The sequence below is a fragment of the Chiloscyllium punctatum genome, chromosome 39 (assembly GCF_047496795.1).
Source record: "Chiloscyllium punctatum isolate Juve2018m chromosome 39, sChiPun1.3, whole genome shotgun sequence".
NCBI lineage: Eukaryota > Metazoa > Chordata > Chondrichthyes > Orectolobiformes > Hemiscylliidae > Chiloscyllium > Chiloscyllium punctatum.
The window spans coordinates 45,097,974-45,121,330 of NC_092777.1; the positions used below are offsets into that span (position 1 = coordinate 45,097,974).

General features: G+C 39.1%; 1 protein-coding gene across 8 annotated transcripts in view; it reads left to right on the forward strand.

Annotated features, from left to right (window-relative positions):
- The window catches only part of bahcc1b (BAH domain and coiled-coil containing 1b), a 244,742-nt gene that overhangs the window by 90,095 nt on the left and 131,290 nt on the right, over positions 1-23,357 (forward strand). For 6 of the 8 annotated variants that reach the window (XM_072558583.1, XM_072558582.1, XM_072558584.1 and 3 more), the window contains 5 exons: positions 7,764-7,889; positions 12,007-13,815; positions 14,937-15,054; positions 15,873-16,081; positions 23,119-23,280. In XM_072558583.1, the coding sequence (XP_072414684.1) occupies positions 7,764-7,889; positions 12,007-13,815; positions 14,937-15,054; positions 15,873-16,081; positions 23,119-23,280 (2,424 nt within the window). The remainder of the gene's footprint in view (positions 1-7,763; positions 7,890-12,006; positions 13,816-14,936; positions 15,055-15,872; positions 16,082-23,118; positions 23,281-23,357) is intronic. The other 2 variants (XM_072558585.1, XM_072558588.1) reach the window with 1 other exon arrangement.

Sequence of the window (23,357 nt, forward strand, 5' to 3'; positions counted from 1 at the left end):
ATGTGGAGGAATTCTGTCTCTCTATCTGTCATAAATCTCATTAGTGTTGTTAGATTGAACAGACTCGGGCTAAAGTTGTAGTAGAGATGGATTTAACTCAGCAGAAATGAACAGTGTTGAATGAGAATTTTATCATTGACTGTCTTGTATTTCTTTGCCCTGAATGAAGAAAGGTACAATTTCATAATTATAGAAAACAGATGAAGCCTAACTGTTTTGTCAAGCTTCCATATTGGAAGCATGAGATGAGCAGAATCTGTCTTTAAATCAATCACGTGATTACAATCACAACAATCTCCAGTTTGCCACCTGATCTAGATCCTTTCACAATGAGCAGCGTTACTGAAAGTTTAAAGCAACAGAGAAGGAACCAGGATGCATTTTCAAGAAAAAGCGAGGATTGATTAGTAGGGTTTCTAAACCCAATCAAAGTACTTTACAGTAGTCTATTACACAACGATTTCTCATTATTGTCAACCCTGTGAAAGTGGTTTTAGTAAAATCACTAAGGGTCATTTTTCCACAAAAATTATGTCACCAGCCCGCCCACAAGTATAACTTTTGGCACGTCTACAACTTGTTCTTAACGTACCTCCAAATTAACTTTGGAAATTACAGTTAATGGGGCATCAACCACAGTTCTACAGTAAAGTGGGTGTCTGATTTGTCTTATGGTAGTTGGAAGTGGAATTGTTACACTGTGCATTGAATATAGCAGCACAGATGTTTAATGTCCATCTGTCATAATGGGAGTGACTTTCTGCAGTGGAAAGGTGACTCCATGTGGGAGTCAAGCATCTGCAGTTGGAATTTACAGACTCACATTTGCTCTAGTGAAACCAGTTAAACTTTTAACAACCCTAATTAAAGGAGACAGTTTTAATACAACAACTACATATTAACCCTTTCAGCATGTGGATTTGTTTGCGATGTGTGAATTCCCATTGGTTTGGAAGCAGCTATTTCCATTATATTTTCAAACCCTAATGCCACAGCACTGCCGCTGGAGTCAGACAGCAGATGAAAAACAAAACTGGCACAACAAAGATTTCATAAAGGTGACTATTTCAACATAAAAATCTTTTTTTTTAGACACAGATGTAGTTCATAAATATATATAGGATAACTTTAGATATATATAAAATAAGCCAAATGAATTGTTCAGCAGACCATAATTAAATCCAAAGCATGCACAGTCTATAAAAACATTTACTGTATTGTTTTGATCAAACCTGTTGGACTATAACCTGGTGTTGTGTGATTTTTAACTTTGTCCACCCCAGCCCAACACTGGCACCTCCACATCATGATTGGTGAAGGCAGAATGAGGTGAAGAGGTCATCACTATATTGACAACACAAGCTGAAGCATAGATCAAGGGTTCTAAATTTTAGTGCTTTGGGTTTTACCTGCATCACTGTTGAATTCTGATCATAACATACCATCTCCTTTCTGAATAAAACTAGACTGTTTGTGCTGAAGTTATCTGAGTTACTTCTTGATATTGCTCATGTTTTGCTTTAAAAATGTTGAATTGCTTTAGGGAAATACTCAAATTGTTTCAGTAGAATGATGAAAACAACAAAGCAAATTGGGTAATCGTTGATTGGGGGATCAACATTAGATATACATATCCATTGTGGATTATTTATTACATTTTCTCTTATTGATTAGAGTTTTTACAGGAATGAAATAAAGTATTGATGTATCAAGTTCTGAGTGATATGTATTGTATTGGTATGTCAAAGATATTAATACGTGTCTTTATCTTCTTTTTGTGGAACAAGTTAGATTAATTTACTAATGCTGGTTAAGTACAGAATAACTTATGTTATCTTGTTTATCAGTGTTTCCAAAAGCTTTCTGTATAAATCCGAATGTCCTAAAATTTCAGGTCTTGAGTACAGTCTTGCCATAATCAAGAGATCTCCATCATATCTGCAACTGTAGGAATGGCTGGTATAACTTTTGGAGACAAATTGTTTACTGTCCCTTTTCTGCAAGATATTTTAAAAAGAAATTTGGAAATTAATCTGAAGATGTTGATGGAATGCAATTAATTGAAGACATATGATAACAGCTAGCCATGTTTAAAATATGTAGGCTCATGGGTCACTTTATGTGAAGGTTAACACAGGAAAGCATCTGCTGGTTTTGATGTTTCAAGGAGAATGCAGAGGTTGTAATTACTGTAAACATTTGCTTATCTTGTGTGCTGTACCTGCTTAACGCTGAACAAACCTGACTTGCTCTTATATCAGTCTTTATTCTTCTCCTGAACAAAGATCGTGTAGTAACATGCTGGATGCTAGATAGCAGTGACTTCGATGTTCTGGGTCTTGCAATAGGCACCGAGACACTGGACAGGTTTAGACACACGGCTTCCTTGGGGTGAGAGGTCTGTTCACGATAGTTCACAATGCTGTAATCAAAGAATATATCTAGAATTTTAAAAAAACCTGTAACATTTCACTGTGATTGCTCTACTTGTCAGGCAAGAAGTATTTTATCACCTGTCAATCGATTGCTGTTAATTTTTATGCACACTTTGTGTTGTGCCTGTGTTCTAATGTTCCTGCAATTTCAAACTGAAATTTTTTAAAGTTTTGGTATGAATGCAGATTGGATTAAATGCTTCATTTGCTTGTCGGTCACTAAGGCTAAATGACCACTGCACAGCCACAGGATAGTGTCACATCATTATAGTCCAAACTACATATTGATCTCAGTGAAAGGGTTGAATATAGAAACTAATAGGAGCAGGAGTACAGCTCTTGGAGCCTGCTCTGCCATTTATTAGGATCACAGCTGATCCTCTATCACAATGTAATAATGTCCCTGCTTTCTCCCCATACCTCTTGATGCCATCAATCCCTTGAATATATTCAGTGACTCAGTCTCTACAGCCTTCTGTGGTGGAAAATTCCATGGGTTCACTGCCCTTTGAGTGACGAAATAATGCCTCATCTTCACCCTATATGGTCTACCCGTATCTTGAGATTGTGTCCATTGATTCCAGACTGCCCAATCAGGGAAAACATCCTCCCTGCATCTAATCAGTCCAGCCCTGTTAGAATTTTATACCTTTCACTTGACAAAATTAATACAATACGTTTATAGCACAGAATGAAGCCATTTGGCCCATCATGTCTATACCAGTCATCAAGGATCTAACTACACTAATCCCATTTTCCAGCTCTTGACACATAGCCCTGGAGGCAACCCAATCTGAACACTCCTTAAATGTTACGAGAGTTTCTGACTCAACCAGTCTTTCAGGCAGTAAGTTACAGATTCCCACCACTCTCTGAGTTTAAAACAAATCTCCTCAATTCTGCTGTTAGCCTTCTTTCTATTAGCTTAAATCTATATTCTTACTGTTGAATTTGATAAAAATAATTCCTTATCGTGGGGAGTAAAACCATAGAACAACAGTGAGAACAAGGCTGATTATTGTAAATTTGGAATCAATCCATATGAAAATGAAACCCAACGTAAGATGATTATATAAATTAACAAGAGCCTGAGTGAGGTGAGTGGCTCAGAAAAGTAGAGTGACCATGATTGGATATTTTAATAAATGATCATTAACAGCATTTTTTGCTGGGCTTTTTAAAAGGCAAAGCCTAAATTTGAACCTGTGTGGGCTGCACAGCCTTTTTGCATTATAATCATTTTTTTGTTCCTGTACGACTGAGTAATGTTGCTGGCGTTTCAAGCTGCAGACAACTCAGGATTTTGAAAAGTGCAACATTTCGAATGAACCATCTTGATTGTGATGCAGCAAAGGACAGGAAATTCCAAACGCAAGTACTTGCTAAGAGAGACAGGAAATTTTGTTTCAATGATTTCCTCAAATTCCGTATTGATAAAGTTTTATTTGAGCAGTCATTTATGAAAATGAACTCAGAATCTAACCATTTGGCATAACTATTCCCAATATGGGTAATGTCTTTGAAAGAAGCTTCCTGTCCACTCATACATCATTAAGCCTTCTTACCCCTCCCACCCCAGACAATGATATGCAAATTCTAATTTTCATGAGCATAGATGAACTCGAAGCAATTTAGATTAATTGAATTGAACCTAGATATGAGTTTAACTGTGTAAGTTCTGGGAGAAGTAGAATGAAAAGGTTTACTGTAAGGATATAAGTGGGGTTGAGGACAAAGAAGCCTGAATAATTATGTTCCAGGTAGTCTGTTGAGAGAATTGAAAGGCTGTTGAAGGAAAGATTAATAAGAAAAAGAAAAGTAATATGGACCAAAGGAGTAGATCAGGATTACAGTGTTTAGAGACACTAATTAGAGCAGGGGGATTTGATATCATAGTCTTTATTGAAATCATGTTTCATCTGGGGTGGGACTCTTAATGAAATATTCATGGCTATTAAAAGTTTTCAGGAAAGATTCCATAGAAAGAAAAGGATTGGCTTTGTTAATGACAGACATGTTTCATGCAATTGCATTGAAAGAAAAGGTTTGAAAGAATCACAGTCCTGAGATAGGCTCTGTCTGGCTTGGATTAAGAATTAATAAAGGAAGGTGTTGTCAAATGCGGAATACATTGTCAACCACTAAAATTGGGGAATGAATATAGGATGTGATTTGTAATCAATTTAAAGCTATTTGCAGCAGGAGCTGAGAGTAGACAAACATTTGTGACAATATGAGTAGGTCTTCTTAGAATTGGATTGAAATCTGTTTCCTGAAGTGATATGTTGCCGGTTGAGCAAAAGGAAAAGCTGCAGTGTCTGGTCCTAGTTAATAATAAGGGACAAGTAGGGGACCTGAAGGTATGAGAGCCCTTAGTTTCTGGCCAGTTTGTGAATTCAGTTTGTAATGGAAATAGAATATAAAGAAATGAGAGTTGAAGCTAGAAGTGTTGCACTGGAAGTTACATCAATTCAGTAGGCTGAACGAGGTCAAAACTTGGATTAATTGGTGATAGAAAAAAGTGATAGTTGAAGCATTGGACAAAGTTACATATGAGATGGATGAAAGTACAGATGGCCGTTTAAGATCATGCCATCTAAATGATTGGAGAGAAGGCTGTCAATGGTGGATAAAGAGGATATAGGGGATACTTTGAACAGGAAGTGGAGGTAGAATTGGAGGAATGGACAGTTTGTGCAAAGAAGGACATGATGTAGGTGAAGGAGATCACAAAATTAGGGAGATGCAAAATCACAGAGTTTTAAGGGTAGAGGATGAGAGCTTTAACTTTGAGATACTGGAAACTATTATAATCAGCGAGCTGGCATTCAAAAAAAGACTTCAGAGGATCTTGGTGTTGCTGGCTAGACCAGCATTTCATTCCTCATCCCAAATTGCACCTGTAGTGGTGGTGGTGAGCTGCTTTGAGTCACTATACTCCGTGTGGTATATGTAAACCCACAGTGCTGTTAGGGAAGGAGTTTCAGGGTTTGACCTTGCAACAATGAAGGAATGGTGATATATTTCCAGGTTGAGAAATATGTGTTTCTTAGAAAGGACCTTGCAGATTGTAGTGTTTCCATGTGCCTGCTGACCTTGGTCTTCTAGAAGGTAAGGATCCTGGGTTTGCAAGTTGCTGTTGAAGAGATCTAGGTAAGCTCCTGCAGATGGTAGACGGTACCACTTTTGCCTATGTGTGGTAGTGGTGAAAGGAGTGAATATTGAAGATGGTGGATGGGTTCCAATGAAAAAGGCTACTTTGTCCTGGATGATGTTGAGGTTCTTGAATGTTGTTGAAACCGCACCAGTCCGGGCAAGTGGAGAATATTCCACCACATTACCTACTATGACTTGAAGATGGTGGACAGGCTTTGGTGAGATGAATTACTTGCTTTCAGTGCTCCTCCTGCTATTGACCAATTGTTGCACATGCCACTTTTGTTCTCGCCTGATATCAGCAGTACATTTGGGAAAGGCTAAAATATTGATATGTTCCCATAGTCCAGTGTCTACATCTCACTTTAATACAGTGGGCAATCCAGGGACATATAACGTAAACTCTTGTAGTAATGTGGTAATTGGAAAGTAGGAGGGAAGGAGAACATTTGAAAGAGTTTTAGGTGCTGGGACCCAATTAGAAGGTTGCACTGTCCCATTTTCCATTGCTTCCATGCACTCAATTTCAACTGGTGTAGTGACGTGATATATAGAGTGCATCATGAGGGATAAATTAATGAATATTTATACAAGTGTGGACAGATTGGGGGCAGTCTCTGAGAACTTGCAATGGGTAAGCTCTGATAAACTACCTTAATAGAGATTTGGAAAAAACATCAAAGAATTACAAGATAAAGGGAATGCACTAGATGGTATATTGAAAAAAATTGAAAAGGAATTTGACAAGTGAACACATAAAGGATTAGACAGCCAGCAAGAGTTCAATTTGGCCTCTTTTTGGGAAGATTGGCCAAACCACATGGCAGGCAGGCAATGGTGAGGCATTAGGTGGGCCTTCATTTGGAATCAATGCCTTAGAGGCCGTAGTCTCACTCACTGAGAATTGCAGTCCAACTTTGCTCAGCAGGACCATGAAACACGGCATGCCCACAGCTTAAAGGACTGGTACCAGGGTCCCATGTCACAGTCAAGTAAGTGAGGGTTGAGAGAGGGGATTTCAGGAGCTGGTGGCTTGTGAGGAGAGGGGTGCAGGGGGATCAGCAACAAGGGCAAGTTGGTGGTGCCTTTCACTTGCTCCCCTTTTTCCCAACATGCAGTCCCTTGTTTAGGTGTTTGGTAAAGGAAACCCTTTCCTGCTGGAAATGGCAGGTTGGCTGTGTGGTTTCTTGTGCTGTGACCCCACATGGTAACTGCCCCCTCCACAGCTGGACTAATCCTAGTGGCAGCATGATGAGGTCCTTATGCTGTTATTAGTTGGTCACTTGAGTCTCAGTTGGCACATGGGGCAGGAAGGCTTGTCATGGTCCTTCCCACCCAGAACTTAATTTTGACGGCAGTAGGGTTCAGTTACCCTACCTTCCTGCCTATTTAAATGCCCTTCCACCCTCAGGCTCACCGTGAGACAGAGCAGAAGATTCCACCCTTGAAACTATTTAAAGAAAGGAAGACTAATGCTCTATGAGGCTCTACTGATGTATGGATAGAGAAAACAAAATAGGCACGATTTTTCAAATTGATAGGAAGTGGTCTGTGGTGACTTCTAAAGGTTCTATTTATATAGTGTAATTAGAAGGAAAATTGGTTAATTATTTGAAATACAAGTACAAAAGGAATAAATTTCAGTAGATGTCTTCAGTAAAAGAGCTGGCACTAGTACAGGTGCAGTCGGCTGAATGGCCTTCTTCTGTCTGTAATTCCAATAAATTTTATCAATAAGAGCAGATTGTAATAAACTGAGGATTTTCAACTTGCCCTTAATTATAATTTATTGTTCGTTGCCATTCAGTAGTATTCCGAGAGACTGAGAAGTGACCTTTTTGATAAATCATCTCCAGTTGAACTGAGTCTCAAAGTGAAGGGCAACATGCCAGACTCCTCTGTGAAAGTGCAGTAGTTGAATCAGTTTTATCAGTCATAAATAAAGTACAGGGAATGTGGAGATTCTATCTTTTGTTATTCTTTTTCATCATACACAGAAGCCCTGAAACCTCAGCGGTTTCTTTTTCATGGTCTGTTTGCAATTACAAGACATTTGTTTGAAAACCACTTTATTGCTTGGACTATGATAACTGAAGTATAGTCTAAAAGGAAATACGCTTGCGCATTCTTAAGAAACTGTGCTATTCAACTCTAACCTTATATTTTCTTCAGTCCCAGGATATTCCAGGTTTTCAAGCAGTTTGGCCTCCACTTTCCTTCCGATGAGCCACCTGGATCACCATAGTAACGGCAACAATGTACTTTATGGCCAACACAGGTTCTATGATACGCAGAAAGGTGAGCAAAGAATCTGGACAAGTAAATGTGTTTTAGATTTTGTTCAGGAAATAATAATATCAATAATATAATTAAGCTTTAATTATACTTTATTTCACTTTAAGAGAAAGTAACTCGTTTATCTATCGGATTTAAGACTCTTTATTTAAGCAGCGGAATACCGTGTCTATCACTATTAACGCGTCATAAGCCTAATTTTGATCTGCATTGCAACACTTTGTTTTAATCAGAACTACTCAGCATAAGTATTGTTGCTGCATATGTTTTTTAAATAGTACCTAATGGACTATTTCATAGGCTTCCAATTGCCACTTTGCATTTTGCCATTTATTTCAAGTAAAATCCAAGAGATATTGGAAAGGAAATATGTAGTAAACACTGAAATTAGAATTTAATCATCATATGTAGAGTAACGATTAGATTACTTAGTGTGGAAACAGGCCCTTTGGCCCAACAAGTCCACACTGACCCTCCAAAGAGCAACCCACCCACACCCATTCCCCTACACTTAATACTACAGGCAATTTACCTAACCTGCACATCTTTGCGACTGTGAGAGGAAATTGGAGCACCCAGAGGAAACCCACGCAGACACAGGGAGAAGGTGTAATCTCCACATGGACAGTTGCCCAAGGTGGGAATTGAACGTGGGTCTCTGGCACTGTGAGGCGGCAGTGCTAACCACTGTGCCACCGTATATGGTGCCCAAGCTGAAATCAAGTTGGTGAACACTTGTGCAAGGTCTTTAGCTAAATACTAGCCTGGTTGTTGTTATGGTCTTGGTGAGGCATTTTGCCCTCCCCATTAAGAGACCATCTCTATTAACTTAGTCAGCACTAAATGCCACGGGTAAGCATTCTATTTAAGTGTTGAGTGGCCCTGAACAAGCTGAATTTTTCCATTTTTCTGTTAGCACTGAGAGGTGATTCATTCGACAGTCCAGTCCTGCAGTCATTGTCTGCCCACAGCAACCTAGCCAAATGACCATTCTTCACATATGATTCTAGATGGTGGCAGGTTGCTAAGCACTTTGCTTTTAGAGGGATGTGAGGCATTGCAGCCAGACCCCAATATCCCCAATTTTGTTCACACCTGTTGTTGCATCCCATTCATATGCAGAAACACAAAATCACCATTCAATATTGAGTTTGAATAATTTTTTCTTCAGGGACACTATACACTTGCATTATTACTCAAACTGAGAATAATGCGAAGCAAATTAGAAATATGTGAAATTGTCAAATTCCAGGAAGCAATGGTTTAAAGTGAGAGGGGAGAAAGTTTCAAGGAGATGTTTGAGGCAAGTTTTATATGCAGTGGGTGGTAGGTGCGTGGAATACTCTGCCAGGGGAGGTGGCAGAAGCAAATACAATACATGAACAGGCAGAGAATAGAGGGATTTGGACCATGTGCGGGCAAATGGAATTAAGGTTAGAATGGCACCATGGTTGATACAGATATAGTGGGTCAAAGAACATGTTCCTGTTCTGTATTCTTCCTAAACTATAGAATTATCACTAACAGATCACAGTAATAGGGAGTCAGTTGTTACTTTGAAGTTATTTGCTGTCAAGAAATTTAAATTTTCCAGTATTTCAATCTAAGCAATGTAAATAAAACAGCACTGCAGACTCTTTGTGGATAAAATTCAAATAAGTAGGTTATTCAAATGAAGTGACTCCATATAAACAATGGACTGTCCCAATGAAGTCATTAGGATAAGCCAAATACATGAATTTCCTGATCAGCATTGGACGGGAGTCATGGCAGAAAGATGTCAAATCCTATTTATGTGACCACAAAGGATTAAAAATGTTCACAAGGCTCAGGGCTTCCAGCAAAATAAAGATTTTCATTGTGATTATTATCCACTTCATAGACACGAAATGGTGCAGAACAAACACAAAGACACAAAGCAATAAAGCAAAGTAAGGTGGGAGAGAGGTGAAGCATAGAGGAGGGAAAAAGATGAAGCAGGAGACTAAAATAGAGAGAAAGGGAAATTCACAAGGGAAAGTCTGTTTTAAAACAGAAGTATCAATGAGTGATAGACATAACATCTTTCACAATGAGAGTGAGTTTGTGCCTGAGATATTTTTCATTTAGCCATAGAATATTTGCAATCATTCAGCACAAGGGGAGGGAATTCACCTCTTTGTGCCTGAACCTGCTCTTAGAAAATGTCCAGTGAGCCTCAGTTTTGCTTTTTCCCCATTTCCCTGATTTTTTTTTTCCCATTTCACATACTATCCAATTCTGTTATGAATGATGGCTTTGAATCTGCTTCATTATATATCTTTTAAGAATCAATGAAATAAAACCAAAAGCTTGTTATCTCCTAATTTTTTTGTTAATTACCTTAAATATGATTCTTTTGATTACCCATGTACTCTAACCTACTATTCGAAAGAAATCTCCTTTAACTTCCTTTACTTCATAAGGAACAAGCCCAGCTTCTCTAGTACTCCACATGACTAAAACTCCTTGGTGGAGAAAGAGAATTAAAACTGGCTGTTTTGTCATAAGTAGGCAGGCCGGATTGTCTCTTGACTGGGAGATGTATTCTGTCATTACTATCTGTGCAAAATCCATTCTGACCCTGAAGTTTAACAGGTTCAACCTGTTAGAAATCTCAAGCACTTCCTTGGCATTCAATAGAGACCAGTTGATCAAATTCACTCCTGTGTTCTCAGATTTGCTCCACATGCTTCAAGACCAAAACACAGCAAAATTGTAGATACATTTCCATGTAATCATTTGATAATTTCCACTATAACAAATCCCTAATGTTAATTTTATTGTCACATCCCTGCTTTAAGAATATTTCGATCAAAGGTCTTACAACATCAATAACTCCTATCTGTATAGCTCCCTTAACACAGCAAAACTTGTGTCTCACTAGGACTATTATCAAGAAAATTGTGACAGTAAATCAGAAATAATGACCAATTGCTTAGCCAAAGAGATAGTTTCAAGGAATGTGTTTAAAGCAAAGAGGTGCAGGGCAGAGATATTTAGCAAAGGATTCAGACCCTGAGGCCGAGGAAGCTGAATAGTCAGCCGTGGGTGTTGGAGTGACTAAAACTGAGACTATGCAAATCAAAATGAATGCAGAAGTCTTGACTGATTATAGAACATGAGGATGTTCTTCAGACTATGACAGCCAAGGCCATAGTGAAAATATGAAATAAAGGATGCAAACTTTAGAACAAGTTCTTCTCCATTTAGGATCAAATGCTAGTGACCATCAGAAGAAAGAGCAGAATAGGCCATTTGGTTCATCGAGACCTTGGCTGCCTGTAGTTACCCTTCCTGCCTTGGATTAGGGAAAGATCAATAAGCTAGCCATCCTCCTGTTGTTGCAATAAAAGCAAAGGAATGCAGATCTTGGAGATTTGAAATAAAAACAGAAAGTAGCTTAGAAACTCAGCAGATCTGGCTGTATCTGTGGAGAGACTAACATAGCTAGCATTTTGGTATTCTTTAGAACTGCTCTGAATGAGAATCAAATCAGACTTGAAACGTTAACTTGTTTTTCTCTCTCCACAGATGCTACCAGATCTGCTGAGTTTCTCCAGAACTATCTGCTCTTGTCGGAGTTTTAAGTGTTTAATTCCATTAAAATCAACATTATGTTTGTCTGTGATGCATTCCATGGCTGTATAGTGCACTGAATTTTAAAAGTTGATTTTCCAGAATTACAATCCTGGCTCAGGACCTTGCTCATCAGGAGCGTGCTTTAGGAAATAGCGAGTATACTTTCTATGTTGTAGCTGTCCATAGTAAGAGAAACCTTTGGAGGGTATCCCCAGGATTTTCATGGAAGAATCTATTCAGAAACCCATTTGGGTGAGATACCAGATGGTTACTGATGTTTTTGAAACATCCTGCAGTCTGTGCCGTCGGGGGAGAAAGGGAAAGAAGAAAAATGGCAGAGAAAATTTTCAGGCAAAATATGTTATCCATATATTTTTTAAAAATCATCTCATAATGGTATAGAACTGTGTGCTATAAGTTAAGCAGCAGGTAAGCAGTGGAAGAAAGCAGAAGGAAGTGTCATTAATTATGATGATATCCTATATTACCCTGATCTTGTGAAGTCTTCCTTCATTTGCAGATGGTTTCTATCTGAGGAATTTACCTGGACAGCCAACCCTGCTCTCGACCAATCATAGTTTTCCTTCGATTTCCCGAGCCACACCCAGTCATCCCATTGGTTCCTGCAGCCGAGACAGAGAGATGAGCCACTCCCACAAAACGATCAAGGAAACTGACAGACTCCTGACCTCAAAGGAACCTAATAAAGAAAGGATGAGTAAAAATGAAGCCAACTCATTGAACAGTCAAAGAACACACAAGGAGAGACATTCAGAAGACGATGGAAAAGACAGGCATAAAATTGTGCTGCCTCTGACACCAGATGTCAGATGCAAAGAAGACATAACAAATATGCATAATAGCATGTGTGAGAACAGAAATAAACACTTCAATAGCTGTTTAACAAACTCCAAAGTTATGAACGGAGATTCCAATAAAACTTTATTAGCAAGCTGCACTAATATTGGTGGGATTTTACCGAGGCAAATGGATATCCATACCCCAGGCAGGTGTACCAAAGAGAGCTTAAGGTTTGAGAGGGATTTCCGAGAAAACGGCCCATCTGGTCCAGTGCATGTCGAGTGCTCAGATAGTTGGCAAACTCCGCACCATTCTGTTGCGTACTCTGTTCCTTCTTCCCTGTCCAACATTCCTTCATCATCTAGCACAGCCTCTGGAACATTCCCCTGTTTGCAGGTTCATTCCAACTTAGACCTTTTTTACCCTACTCAAGACAAGGCCAGCAGGGAGCTCAAGGTCACTGGTCCTACGTACGTGCCTTCAGTGGGACACTTCAGTGACAAAAGCCGACCATTTCAAGTCACTGCAGAAAACTGCAAGGTCAACCGAAATATGGGGAAGGAGAAGACGCATGACAAAAGCACAGAGAGGTCTGATATTGGGACTGTTCCTAATTCGCACACATCTCTGAAGCTCGATGGTAAAGGAATGGACTGGCCCCACAATTCAGCCATAAAATCCAAACAACAGTGTGTTAGCAGCACTGGTGCACAGATGGTGATGCCATTCACACCTCAGGCAGCCAAGGGCCCCTCAGGGAAAGGTAGCACTTACGTTATGCCACAGTCTCAGGATTGTTTCTGTTCGAAGGAGCTGGAGACATGCTGTGCTAAACTTACCCATTCCAGTTACGTGCTGGACCGGGAGCATGGCAGTGACGCACACGAGAAAGCTTCAAAAGATTCACAGGGGCAGAAAGTGGCCAGGATACGGCACCAGCACCATAAGCTTCCTGAGGTGGAGCACATAGGAAGTGGTTCAGAGATGAAGAGAAGGCCACCAGAGCTCAGTTGTATGAGCTACAATGGATCTCACATACCATCATGGCAGAGTCCTCAGATTCCAATGGGCGAAGACAGGAAAAGTTCCTATCTTGACCCTTTCAGTTCAAGTTTACAGCAGGCAGCAATGTTGTCACAAGGGTCTGTGCTCAACCAAGACATGTTAGGTCAGACTGATGAAGTCTCAGCCATGAAGAGTCTACTAAAATACAGCAGCTCATTTCCCCCAGGCACACAGGCATTGATCGTTGGGCAGAAGACCCCTTTCGGCGGCCTGGGAAACATCCGGGCCAGCTGTGTCCATCAGGAGATCAAATTCCAAAGCGGGAAATCGAACCTCGATTTGGAGCGTCCAGACTGTGCCAAAGGAAGGGAAAGCGAGTCATCTCAGGGTGACGGTGAGGTACGGCAGCCTCCAGTTGGCATTGCAGTGGCTGTTGCAAGACAAAAAGACAACCAGAACAAGCATGACCTGCCTTGTAGTGCAGAGTCCAACAGACAGCACCGGCATCTTCCCGGCTTAAAAGGTGAGGTATTGCTAAATGCCAAAACAAATGGTCAACTAGTTTTTCAGTTAACAACCTCGACTAATTTTTAAAATTATTTTCATAAATCTGGTCATTATTATCCCTGGGAACACTGATGAAAGCAAGCCAGAATGACACCATGCATTCCAGATCACGGGGCAACATCCTCAATGTGATGTAATCACCAAATAGCATGGGTGCAGTCTTTATTCCCAGAATAGTCACGTATTCTATGTGCAAGTTAATTAAATTGGCCTTACTTTGGCTGCTTCAGCTTCATACAAAATTGTTTGTTTATTAGACTGAAGTGTTTCATCTGCAGTCATGGAAGTTTGACATTGTCCAGTACCCATTAGCTAGTTGTGTCCATCAATGTTAACAGCTTGTGCTTGCTGTCCTTCCTTCCAGTTTGAAGGTAACTTGTGCTGAATTGTGATAAAACTGACCCCCAAGTTCTCTAAAATCCAGAAAAGTTGTAACATGTCTGTTTCACAGTATCCTAGTATAATTTTGGAGTCTCATGATTAGTAGCGGAAGTAAACACATCCAGTTGAAAGTATAAATGCTTAAACCTTTTAAAAGTTTCAACTTGAAAATATACACAAGCACCACATATGTTTGCTATTTTCTGATATTATCAATTAGCTAGTGGTTTTCAGTTTTTATTGCTTTTGTGCAGATGTTTGACCAAAATTTACTCTTTATAAAATTTGAAAAGGATCGCAGAATTGAAAAGTTAATTCCTGATCATACTTTTCATACACCGTGCCACGGTGAATTTAATTCAGCAAAAAAACTGGATGTGAAGCTTGAAATTTTTTTTTTGAAAGTTTATGAATGAAGTGGCCCCCAAAACAACTAAAGGAAATCATTGGTACCTTTTCATAAGGCATATGTGTGTTTTTCTTGTGAATTTCATGCAGTTACCAATGGCAATGCACATTAACTGTCACAAAATAGAAGCACCTTGCATTGAATATCTTTCTTTGACAATTAAAACTGTTCATTTTGTTAAGAACCTGCTCTGACTGTAATTAATATTAAAACTGTACCACCGCAACAAAGTTAGCATGGATTTTCTTTTGCCGCTGGTTAGCTGCTCATGATAATTTTACCTTTAGCAGGATCATCACGCTCTGCCTATGTCATAGACCTTGAAGCAGAGGAAGAAAACAATCATTTTCGTGAGGAAAGAATGGGGCTGTCACGTTTAGACAGGGAAAGGGATCAGCTACTTCGGTAAGGTCTTTCTTAGAGTACCACAACACAAAATGAACATGCCTGTCTTTGTTTATACTCTTTATATTGTCCACACACATGCTTTATTGAATAACTTGTGAGTTAGAATACTTCCATCTTTCGCAATTCTATTAATTCTAGAACATGGTCTGCAAAGTGAAAGGTTGCAAATGTAACCCTACTGTTCAAGAAAGGAGTGAGAGAGAACTGGCAATTATAAACCTGTTTGCTTGATGTCAGTTACAGAAGATACTAGAAGTCATTGTCTAGGATAACCGAATGTTTCGAAAATAATTGTTTTACTGGTCAGAGTCAACATCAATTTAGAAAGGTGAAATCAGGTTTAACAAAACTGGTAGGAGAATTTTGAGAATATTAGGAACAGAATCAATAAGGAGGGACAAGTGGATGTGGTGTATTTGGATAAAGCCCTGCAAAGGAGCTAAGTAAACAAAATTAAAGTACATGAGATTGGTGGTAATGCCCTTTCACGGATTGAGGATTGGTTAAGATATAGAAAGTGGAGAGTAGGAATAAATGTGCCATTCTCAAGTTGGCAGGCTCTTAACAGCAGCCACTGCAAGGATTAGGCCCCAGCTGTGTGTGTCAATGATGTGTTATCATTGGGAGCCAATTGTAATATTCCAAAAGAATAATTAGATAATTCCACAATTAGTGAAAATGTGAGTTGTGAGAGGATGCACAAAAAAAAGTATTAAACTGATGTCCCTAAGAAAATGGTTGGGTTCAGAAAATGCTCCTTCTATGACGAAGAGGAGCAAATCGTTATTAAACCAAAATATTTTTGTTGAATTTAGGGAAAACAAGGAACTTGTGGACTTTGCACGAATCCGTCCATCTAATGGTTGTCCTGGAGACCTAAATGCAAACCTGATGGTCACTGGAGGGTCATCTTTGCAAGCTAACCAACTAGGATCTGATCCCAATGCACATCCTCACCTTACGCCTTCACATTGGCTTCCAAGGACAGGCAGCCCCTCAGTGTGGATGGGTGGGCATTCATACGGTCAGTATCTTACATTTATTAACTAACAATGTACAAACTTATGGTAGAAAGTAATCCATGACTATAACACGTTTCACACTGGTATCCAGTCCACAACCGATAACAATGGACAACTTTTTTTTCCTTTTGTATTCCATAAAACATAAGTGCATAAAATATATTTTGGAAAAGGATATAAAAAAGCAAAACTTAGTTTAAGAAATTTCCTAATATTACATTTATTGCTAAATGTTACATGTAAGTTGCCTGAAACCAGGAAATATAAACCCTGTAATTGCCTGCAGTGTTAATATTCTTAAATGTTTTGGTCAATGTACCAATACATCTTTTCTCTGTCTGAGCTTTTATATACATTGGTCGATCATTTGATTACTCCAGCTGAGTGTTGATGGAAGACGTTTAGTTGAAAATTGCTAAATGATCAGGTTGACAGGAGACTAACCCCACATATATGTTACATGCAGTGAAGTGTAAAAGTACAAATGAACTAGTCATGACAGAAAGCTGTGGTGAAATCATGTATGGTTTCAACAGCCCATGAAAACACTCTGACATCTCATGCAGCTGTTGAGGAGATGAGCAACTTTTATGGAGAATTAATCTTGGGCTGGAGCAAAAATAAAACCCCACATTTTAAGTGAATACCGTATTATTCATGCTTCAGTCACAACATGAAAGACATCCTTTGTCAAGTGAAAGTCTGGAGTTACAATGCATAAATGTGAAGGAAAGCAGGAAGTTCAATTGGTACTGTCAGCTGCTTAGAATGTACACCAGCCAATTGCCACATGCAAATAGTTTCACAAATGCTGAAGTTGTCTCGAACCACAAAAATTAGGTGTGAGGGACATCTTGTGACTTCAAACTTAATATTTGCCTTAATTCTATCCAGGCAAGTGTGATTGCCAGAATATAGATAGAATCTTTCAATGGAATTAGTCATTTAAAAGCTGCTGACTAAAGATCTGCATGGGTTCAGTTTCTGTTTACCTAATGTGGTGGGCAGACCCTATTTATTATAATCCAGGGAATTAGGAAGACCCTTGGCTCAGAGAACCCTCAGGTCAGATCAATACAGAACTGAATGGAGGCAGCCATGAAAGGAGTATTTTTTTAATGTCACCTGAGTGCACTATTCTCTCTGAAAGGTGCAATTCCATCTTGTTCAACAAAAATTATCCTGCTGCCAACCCTTTTTTGTTCTTTGTAGATTGTTTGGAATGTAACATAGCCACATGAAGATCCTCTTTTTCAGGTCACGCTCAAATCCACACATGTGTTTTCACTTTTCAATCAGTATTGAAAGCTTCACAAACAAAACATCGAGCATGCAGATTCGTTACAGAAGTTGAATGGCTCCGTTTTATTATACCGGAAAGCAAACTGACAGGAGAAACAAAATGGCTTACTCACCTAACTCATTCCCATTTATCCTGACAAAAGTAACATGTCATTCCCAAAGGAAACGCATATGAGGTGGTCACATTTGGTCGAGTGGGTCTACAAATTTTAAGCTTTCCAAAGTGGGTCTTCTACATCAGCCGCCAAAGTAATCCTGAAATTAGAATCAAGGGAGTATCTGATTACTACTCTTACAAGATAATCCTTTTTTGCTGGAACACACAACCCATCAGTAGGTCTCATTGCTGAGTTTGGAAATGCAGCATCTGGAACACAAAACGTGACTGGGGCACCAGGATTTGTTGTGTTTAATATCAGAACAGTGCCCTAAAACAGATCATCAAATTTGCCTTTGATTTGAAGCACGCTGTGAAGAATTATAAAATATTACTGCTCAGAAATGTACTGTTTGACACATGCAGTTTGTACTGTTGTTTTTCTCCATATGAACCATTTAATTCTGACCCCACTCTCCTACTCCCTCTCCATCTACTCAATTGTTCCATTTTCAATCAACTATCTAATTCCCTTTTCAAATAATTTATGGATTCTGTTTCAACAATAGCCTGTGGTAAAGAATTACAAAAGTTAATTCTGTCAGTATGATGGCATTTCCTAATTTTGTCCTTAAATCACTTTTTGATTATTTGAAATTTATGTAGAGCTGCTTTAGTTTCTTGTCCTCCATCTTCATCAGTTAATAACCTCTCATAATTCAATGTGCTAAAAATCGGAGGGTATGAGAAAAACTAAAAATTATTTCTTGTTTTAAGCTAACGTAATCCAAATATTTCAATTCAGGGGAAAATGTGAAATTCTTCTGCTTATTGCAGAAGATAAGAGATCAGTTTTCTGCTGGATTATTGAGAATTCTTGTCATTCCTAGCAATGTTTGACTTAATGAATATTCTGGAGTTGTCTCATATTGAAGAATCAGTGATGTGATTACCTGATAGTCGGAATATTGTGAGACGTCAATGAAAATTGCGTTACGATTAAATTGACAGACCAACTGCATAATTTCCTTCAGATTTTTATTTAAGGTTTAGACCAAACCAGTGCTTTGTGGCATCCAGCAGAAAAGCCAAGCAGGACTGTGATACTTAAGGTACAGAGTTCGATTGATCAACCAGCCCACCTCACTGACTGAGCTTGTGACTGTGAGAAGGGAGAGTAGGAGAAAGTAAGGACTGCAGATGCTGGTTGAGAGTGTGGTGCAGGAAAAGCACAGCAGGTCAGGCAACATCTGAGGAGGATGAGAATCAATGTTTTTGGCATAAGCCCTTCATCAGGAAGCCCTTCATTCCTGATTAAGGGCTTATGCCCAAAACGTTGATTCTCCTGCTCATCGGATGCTGACCTGCTGCACTTTTTCAGCACCACACTCTTGACGTTACTCGTACAATGTATGGTCTTAACTCACATAACAAATAGGAACATATGAATAGAAGTAGGCCACTCAGCCCTTGATCTTCTTCTACCATTCAGTGAGATCATGGCTGATCTTGGGCCTAACTCCATGCACCTGCCTTTGGCTCTTATCCCTTAATTCCTTTGCTTAACAAAAAAACTAACAATCTCAGATTTAAGCTTAACAACTGATCTAGCATCCATTGCCATTTGTAGAAGAGAATTCCAAATATCTACCATATCACTTCATGTGTGAAAGTGCTTCCCAACATCTCTCCTGTCTGGTCTGACCTTATTTCTTAGATTGTGCCCCCTAGTTTTAGAACTAGTGGAAATTGTTTATAGCTTTTCCTGTTAATATCTTGAAGATTTTGATAAGATGATACGTTAACATTCTAAATTCTAGAGAAACAGGCTTAATTTGTATAATCTCTCCACATAATGTACTCCCTGAAGTCCAGGTATTGTTCTTGTAAACCTATGTTGCATTCCCTCCAAAACCAATATAATCTTCCTAAGGTGTGGTGCGCAGACTCCATCCTCCAAGTAGGGTCAAACCAGGGTTTTGTATAACAACAGCATAATGTCTGCATCCTTTTACTCCAATCCTCTAGATATAAATGTTATCATTCCATTAGCTTTTTTGAATATTTTCTGCATCTGTTTGCGACATTTTCAATATCTATGCACCTGAAACCCTTAGTCTCTTTGGACATCCACTGTATTTCACTCAATACTATCTAGAAAATACTCTGATCTATCCTTTCTCAATCCATAATGGATAACCTCATATTTGCTTACGTTGATCTCCACCTGCCAAAGCTATGTCCACTTACCTAATCTGTCAATATCCTTTGTAATTTTATGCTATCATCTTCACTGTCTGCATGCTACCTAACTTTGTGTCATCAGCAAATTTGATACATGGCTTTCTATGCCATTATCCAACTCATTAATAAATAATGTGAATAATTGAGGCCCTAACACAGATCCTTGTGGGACATCACTGCCAATTTGAGTACCTACCCAAGATGCTCTTTTTGCTGCAAAGGCCAAAAAAAATTAGCAATAATTCTTGTTAAAACCCAAAATTAGAGAGAAGGAAGGAGAACGCAAATCATGGTCTCCCCCTACCCAGGTGCCCCCCCCCCCCCCCCCCCCCCTCCTCTCACATTTTTGGAGTTCCCTGAACCAAGAATCTTCAAGCTTTTTGGATTTGGCTAAATTGCATGTCTCCTTTCTACCTGATAAACAGAAATCATACCCATGTGGACTTTGCAGTAGTTTGTTTTGGAACCACATCGGTCCAATATGATTTACTACATTCATTGCTGATCAAATTAACTTATTTTAATGATGTCTTTACCTTGAGTTTAATTCACTCAAATCTCCTACAGCAGAACGCATGTAAATATCATAAAATTATTCATAAAAGAATCATTCCAGAATAACTGGCAATTGCTGTACCACCTAGTAACATTAACCCACCCACTGTGTTATTATAACTGATCCCAATAATTGCCAGACGATTCCAACAGGGCAACATTACTATTATCCTTACAATTATTATTGTTGGTAGTTAAACTAATGAGATCAAATTTCAGAAGTACATTTATTTATGGTTAGGGACTAATGTCTTTTCCAAAATAATTACACGCATTTGTTAAAAATATTTAGCTGGAAGTGGTTATGCTAAATAACAATTTTACCTGTTTGAAGAGCAAAACTAGTTCTCTGTTTTCAACTGCAACTCTGAGAATTTTTTAAAAAGGCAGAAATTTCGATGTTTTGGGAAACTGTCAAAGTAATCTTGCTCTGTAAGCGATGATACAGAACAGAATGATGTGTGATTTGGATGGTAATCTGGATAAATTATATAATTGCTGTATGACTCATGCTGTTTTTCCCTATTTTTTTGTGGCTCATTTTTAAACATTACAATGGCCTCTCATTTAGTTTCAGAAAACCTTTCCTGATGATCTTTATTTTTACAGGATTATTCAGCAAGTTATGCTTATTTTCCTTTGACCCTTCATTTATTTTTGCTGTGTGTTTTTCCATTCTCCCCTTATAATGTTTATTCTAACTATTGGTGGAATGTTTCTGGTAAAACTGGCATTTATTGTCCATCCTTAAGGCAACCTTAGAAAGCAGTTAGAGGACAATTGGGTGGGGTCAGCAGCTTTTCTTTCCCAAAGGGCAATAGTGCACTCGTTGGGTTTTTATAATAATCTGACAGCTTCAGTTTCACTTGCTGCACCCCTTTATTTCCAGCTTCTTTAAACAGAACTCCAGTTCTCAACCTGCCCTGGTTAGTTTTGAACATGCACACTTTGGATAGTGTGAATTCTGGCATCCAAATAACTCATTTAGTTCTGTAACCAAAATGGCATCATATCTTTCATAAAAAGATCCTTTGGCCTCACAACAGTTTTAAATCTGTAAAACAAAATTACATTGCAACCACCTGGCAAGCATGGCGGATAGAAGTATTTACAAGGAAACTCTAAGGTTCTGACCTGAAATGTCGACTCCCCTACTCCTCTGATGCTGCCTGACCTGCTGTGCTTTTCCCAGCTGCACACTTTATCAACTCTTTTTGAGAGACAAATAGTTTCGAAATGGTTGAGGAGAAGTTTTATTGCACAGATTTCAGGTGGACTTTCATTTCCTAGCTTCAGTGGTAAGGGTGAATGTCTCCACAGTCTTAGAATGATTAGCTTGATTAGCTTCTCTACAGTGTGGAAACAGGCCCTTCAGCCCAACCAGTCCACACCGAAACCTCCAAAGAGTAACCCACTCAGACCCATTTCCCTCTGACTAATGCATCTAACACTATGGTCAATTTAGCATGGCCAATTCACCTGATCTGCACATCTTTGGATTGTGGGAGAAAACTGGAGCACCCAGAGGAAATCCACGCAGACACGGGGAGAATGTGCAAACTCCACACAGACAGTCGCCCGAGGCTGGAATTGAACCCGGGTCCCTGGTGCTGTGAGGCAGCAGTTCTAACCACTGAGCCACTGTGCTGCCCCAAACCATAGGGCTGCTCTCTCTCATTGGAGAGGGATAACTTGTGATGGTTTAACTTGAGGGTCACCTTGCCTCAGGTGATGGGAGAGGTTGAGAAGGAGAGTCCTTCCTGGTCACCTTGGTCAGTGCCGGAATTGAATCTATGCTATTGGCATTTCTCTGCATGACAAGCCAACTGGCCAGCCAACTGAGTAGCAACACCAACAAACATTTACTTGGTGCCTTGAATGTACCAAGATGTCCCAAAACACTTCACAGAAATGCAATCAGATAAGTGAGGAAATAATGGGAGGGAAATGTAAAAACAAGAAATGAAGAGGGAGAAAGGCATTATTGCTGTGTTGAAGTCATCTCATAATCTTGCTTTGTGGTTACTCCCTGTGGAAGGATATGTGCCTGTCCTTTCTTTTCTAAATTACTTTCTTTCTAGTTTCACTCCCATTTGCAAATTCATCAAATGAGTCAACTTAATTGACCATAAATTATATGGAGGAGGAAGATTCCTGTGATACAAAATTTGCTGATAACACTGATACTGTGTGCCCAGCAGAACAATGAAAATCAGTAAAGTTCAAAGTGAACTAGGCTGCAAAAGTGAATAGCCCTTTATGTGTGTACGTTTGATGGACCCTAGTTCAATGTGTATCCACTTATCATTCATTCTCATTTAAGTTATGTCAAACTATCAGTTTATATTAGAAAATTGCATTACCTTTTTCCCATTTTGTTTAAAGCTAATACAAAGATCCTTGGAAATCAAGAATGCATTTTGCTTAATTTCTCTCATGATGGAGTTTGTTAGACATCTGATCGAACTGTGGATGATCTGTGGATGGAGCAAATAGTGATGGATCAGATGACCTGTTCTCTTTTCTTGCTTCCTTTGGCATTATCACTGTGAGACATTTTATCCGCAATGTGCTTAAAAAGGACAAATATTTTACTAGTGAGTGATAGCTGAATATGGGAAGTTTGCACAAATGCTGGAACACATGGGAGAAGATTTTTTTTTTGGTTATATTGTATAATGACACAGCAGATGCATTTAAAAGTAGGTGCTTGAGAGCTCACTGCACATAATGACCAGAGCAATGCATTCCCTGTAATTGTGCATCACAATATTTACATTTTAACCTTTCTTTACTCAGTTTGTTTTTACAAATGATTGTTTTCTTTATTCACCAACACAGGAATCGGTCACCCAGCTCTGCATTCAAATCTACCACCTGGATTCCCAGCATCGATGCCAAGTGCCATGCAGACAGTATTCCCACTCTCCCAAGATCCCTCAGCCCAGCTTGTTATCCTTCCCACTGAGCCACCAGCACCACACCCAACTCCTCATCACCTCGGTAATGCACTGTGTTAATAGTGTGCAGATTAGAGGCGGAAAATTCATCTTTTATTTTTGACACTTTTTCCGTGATTA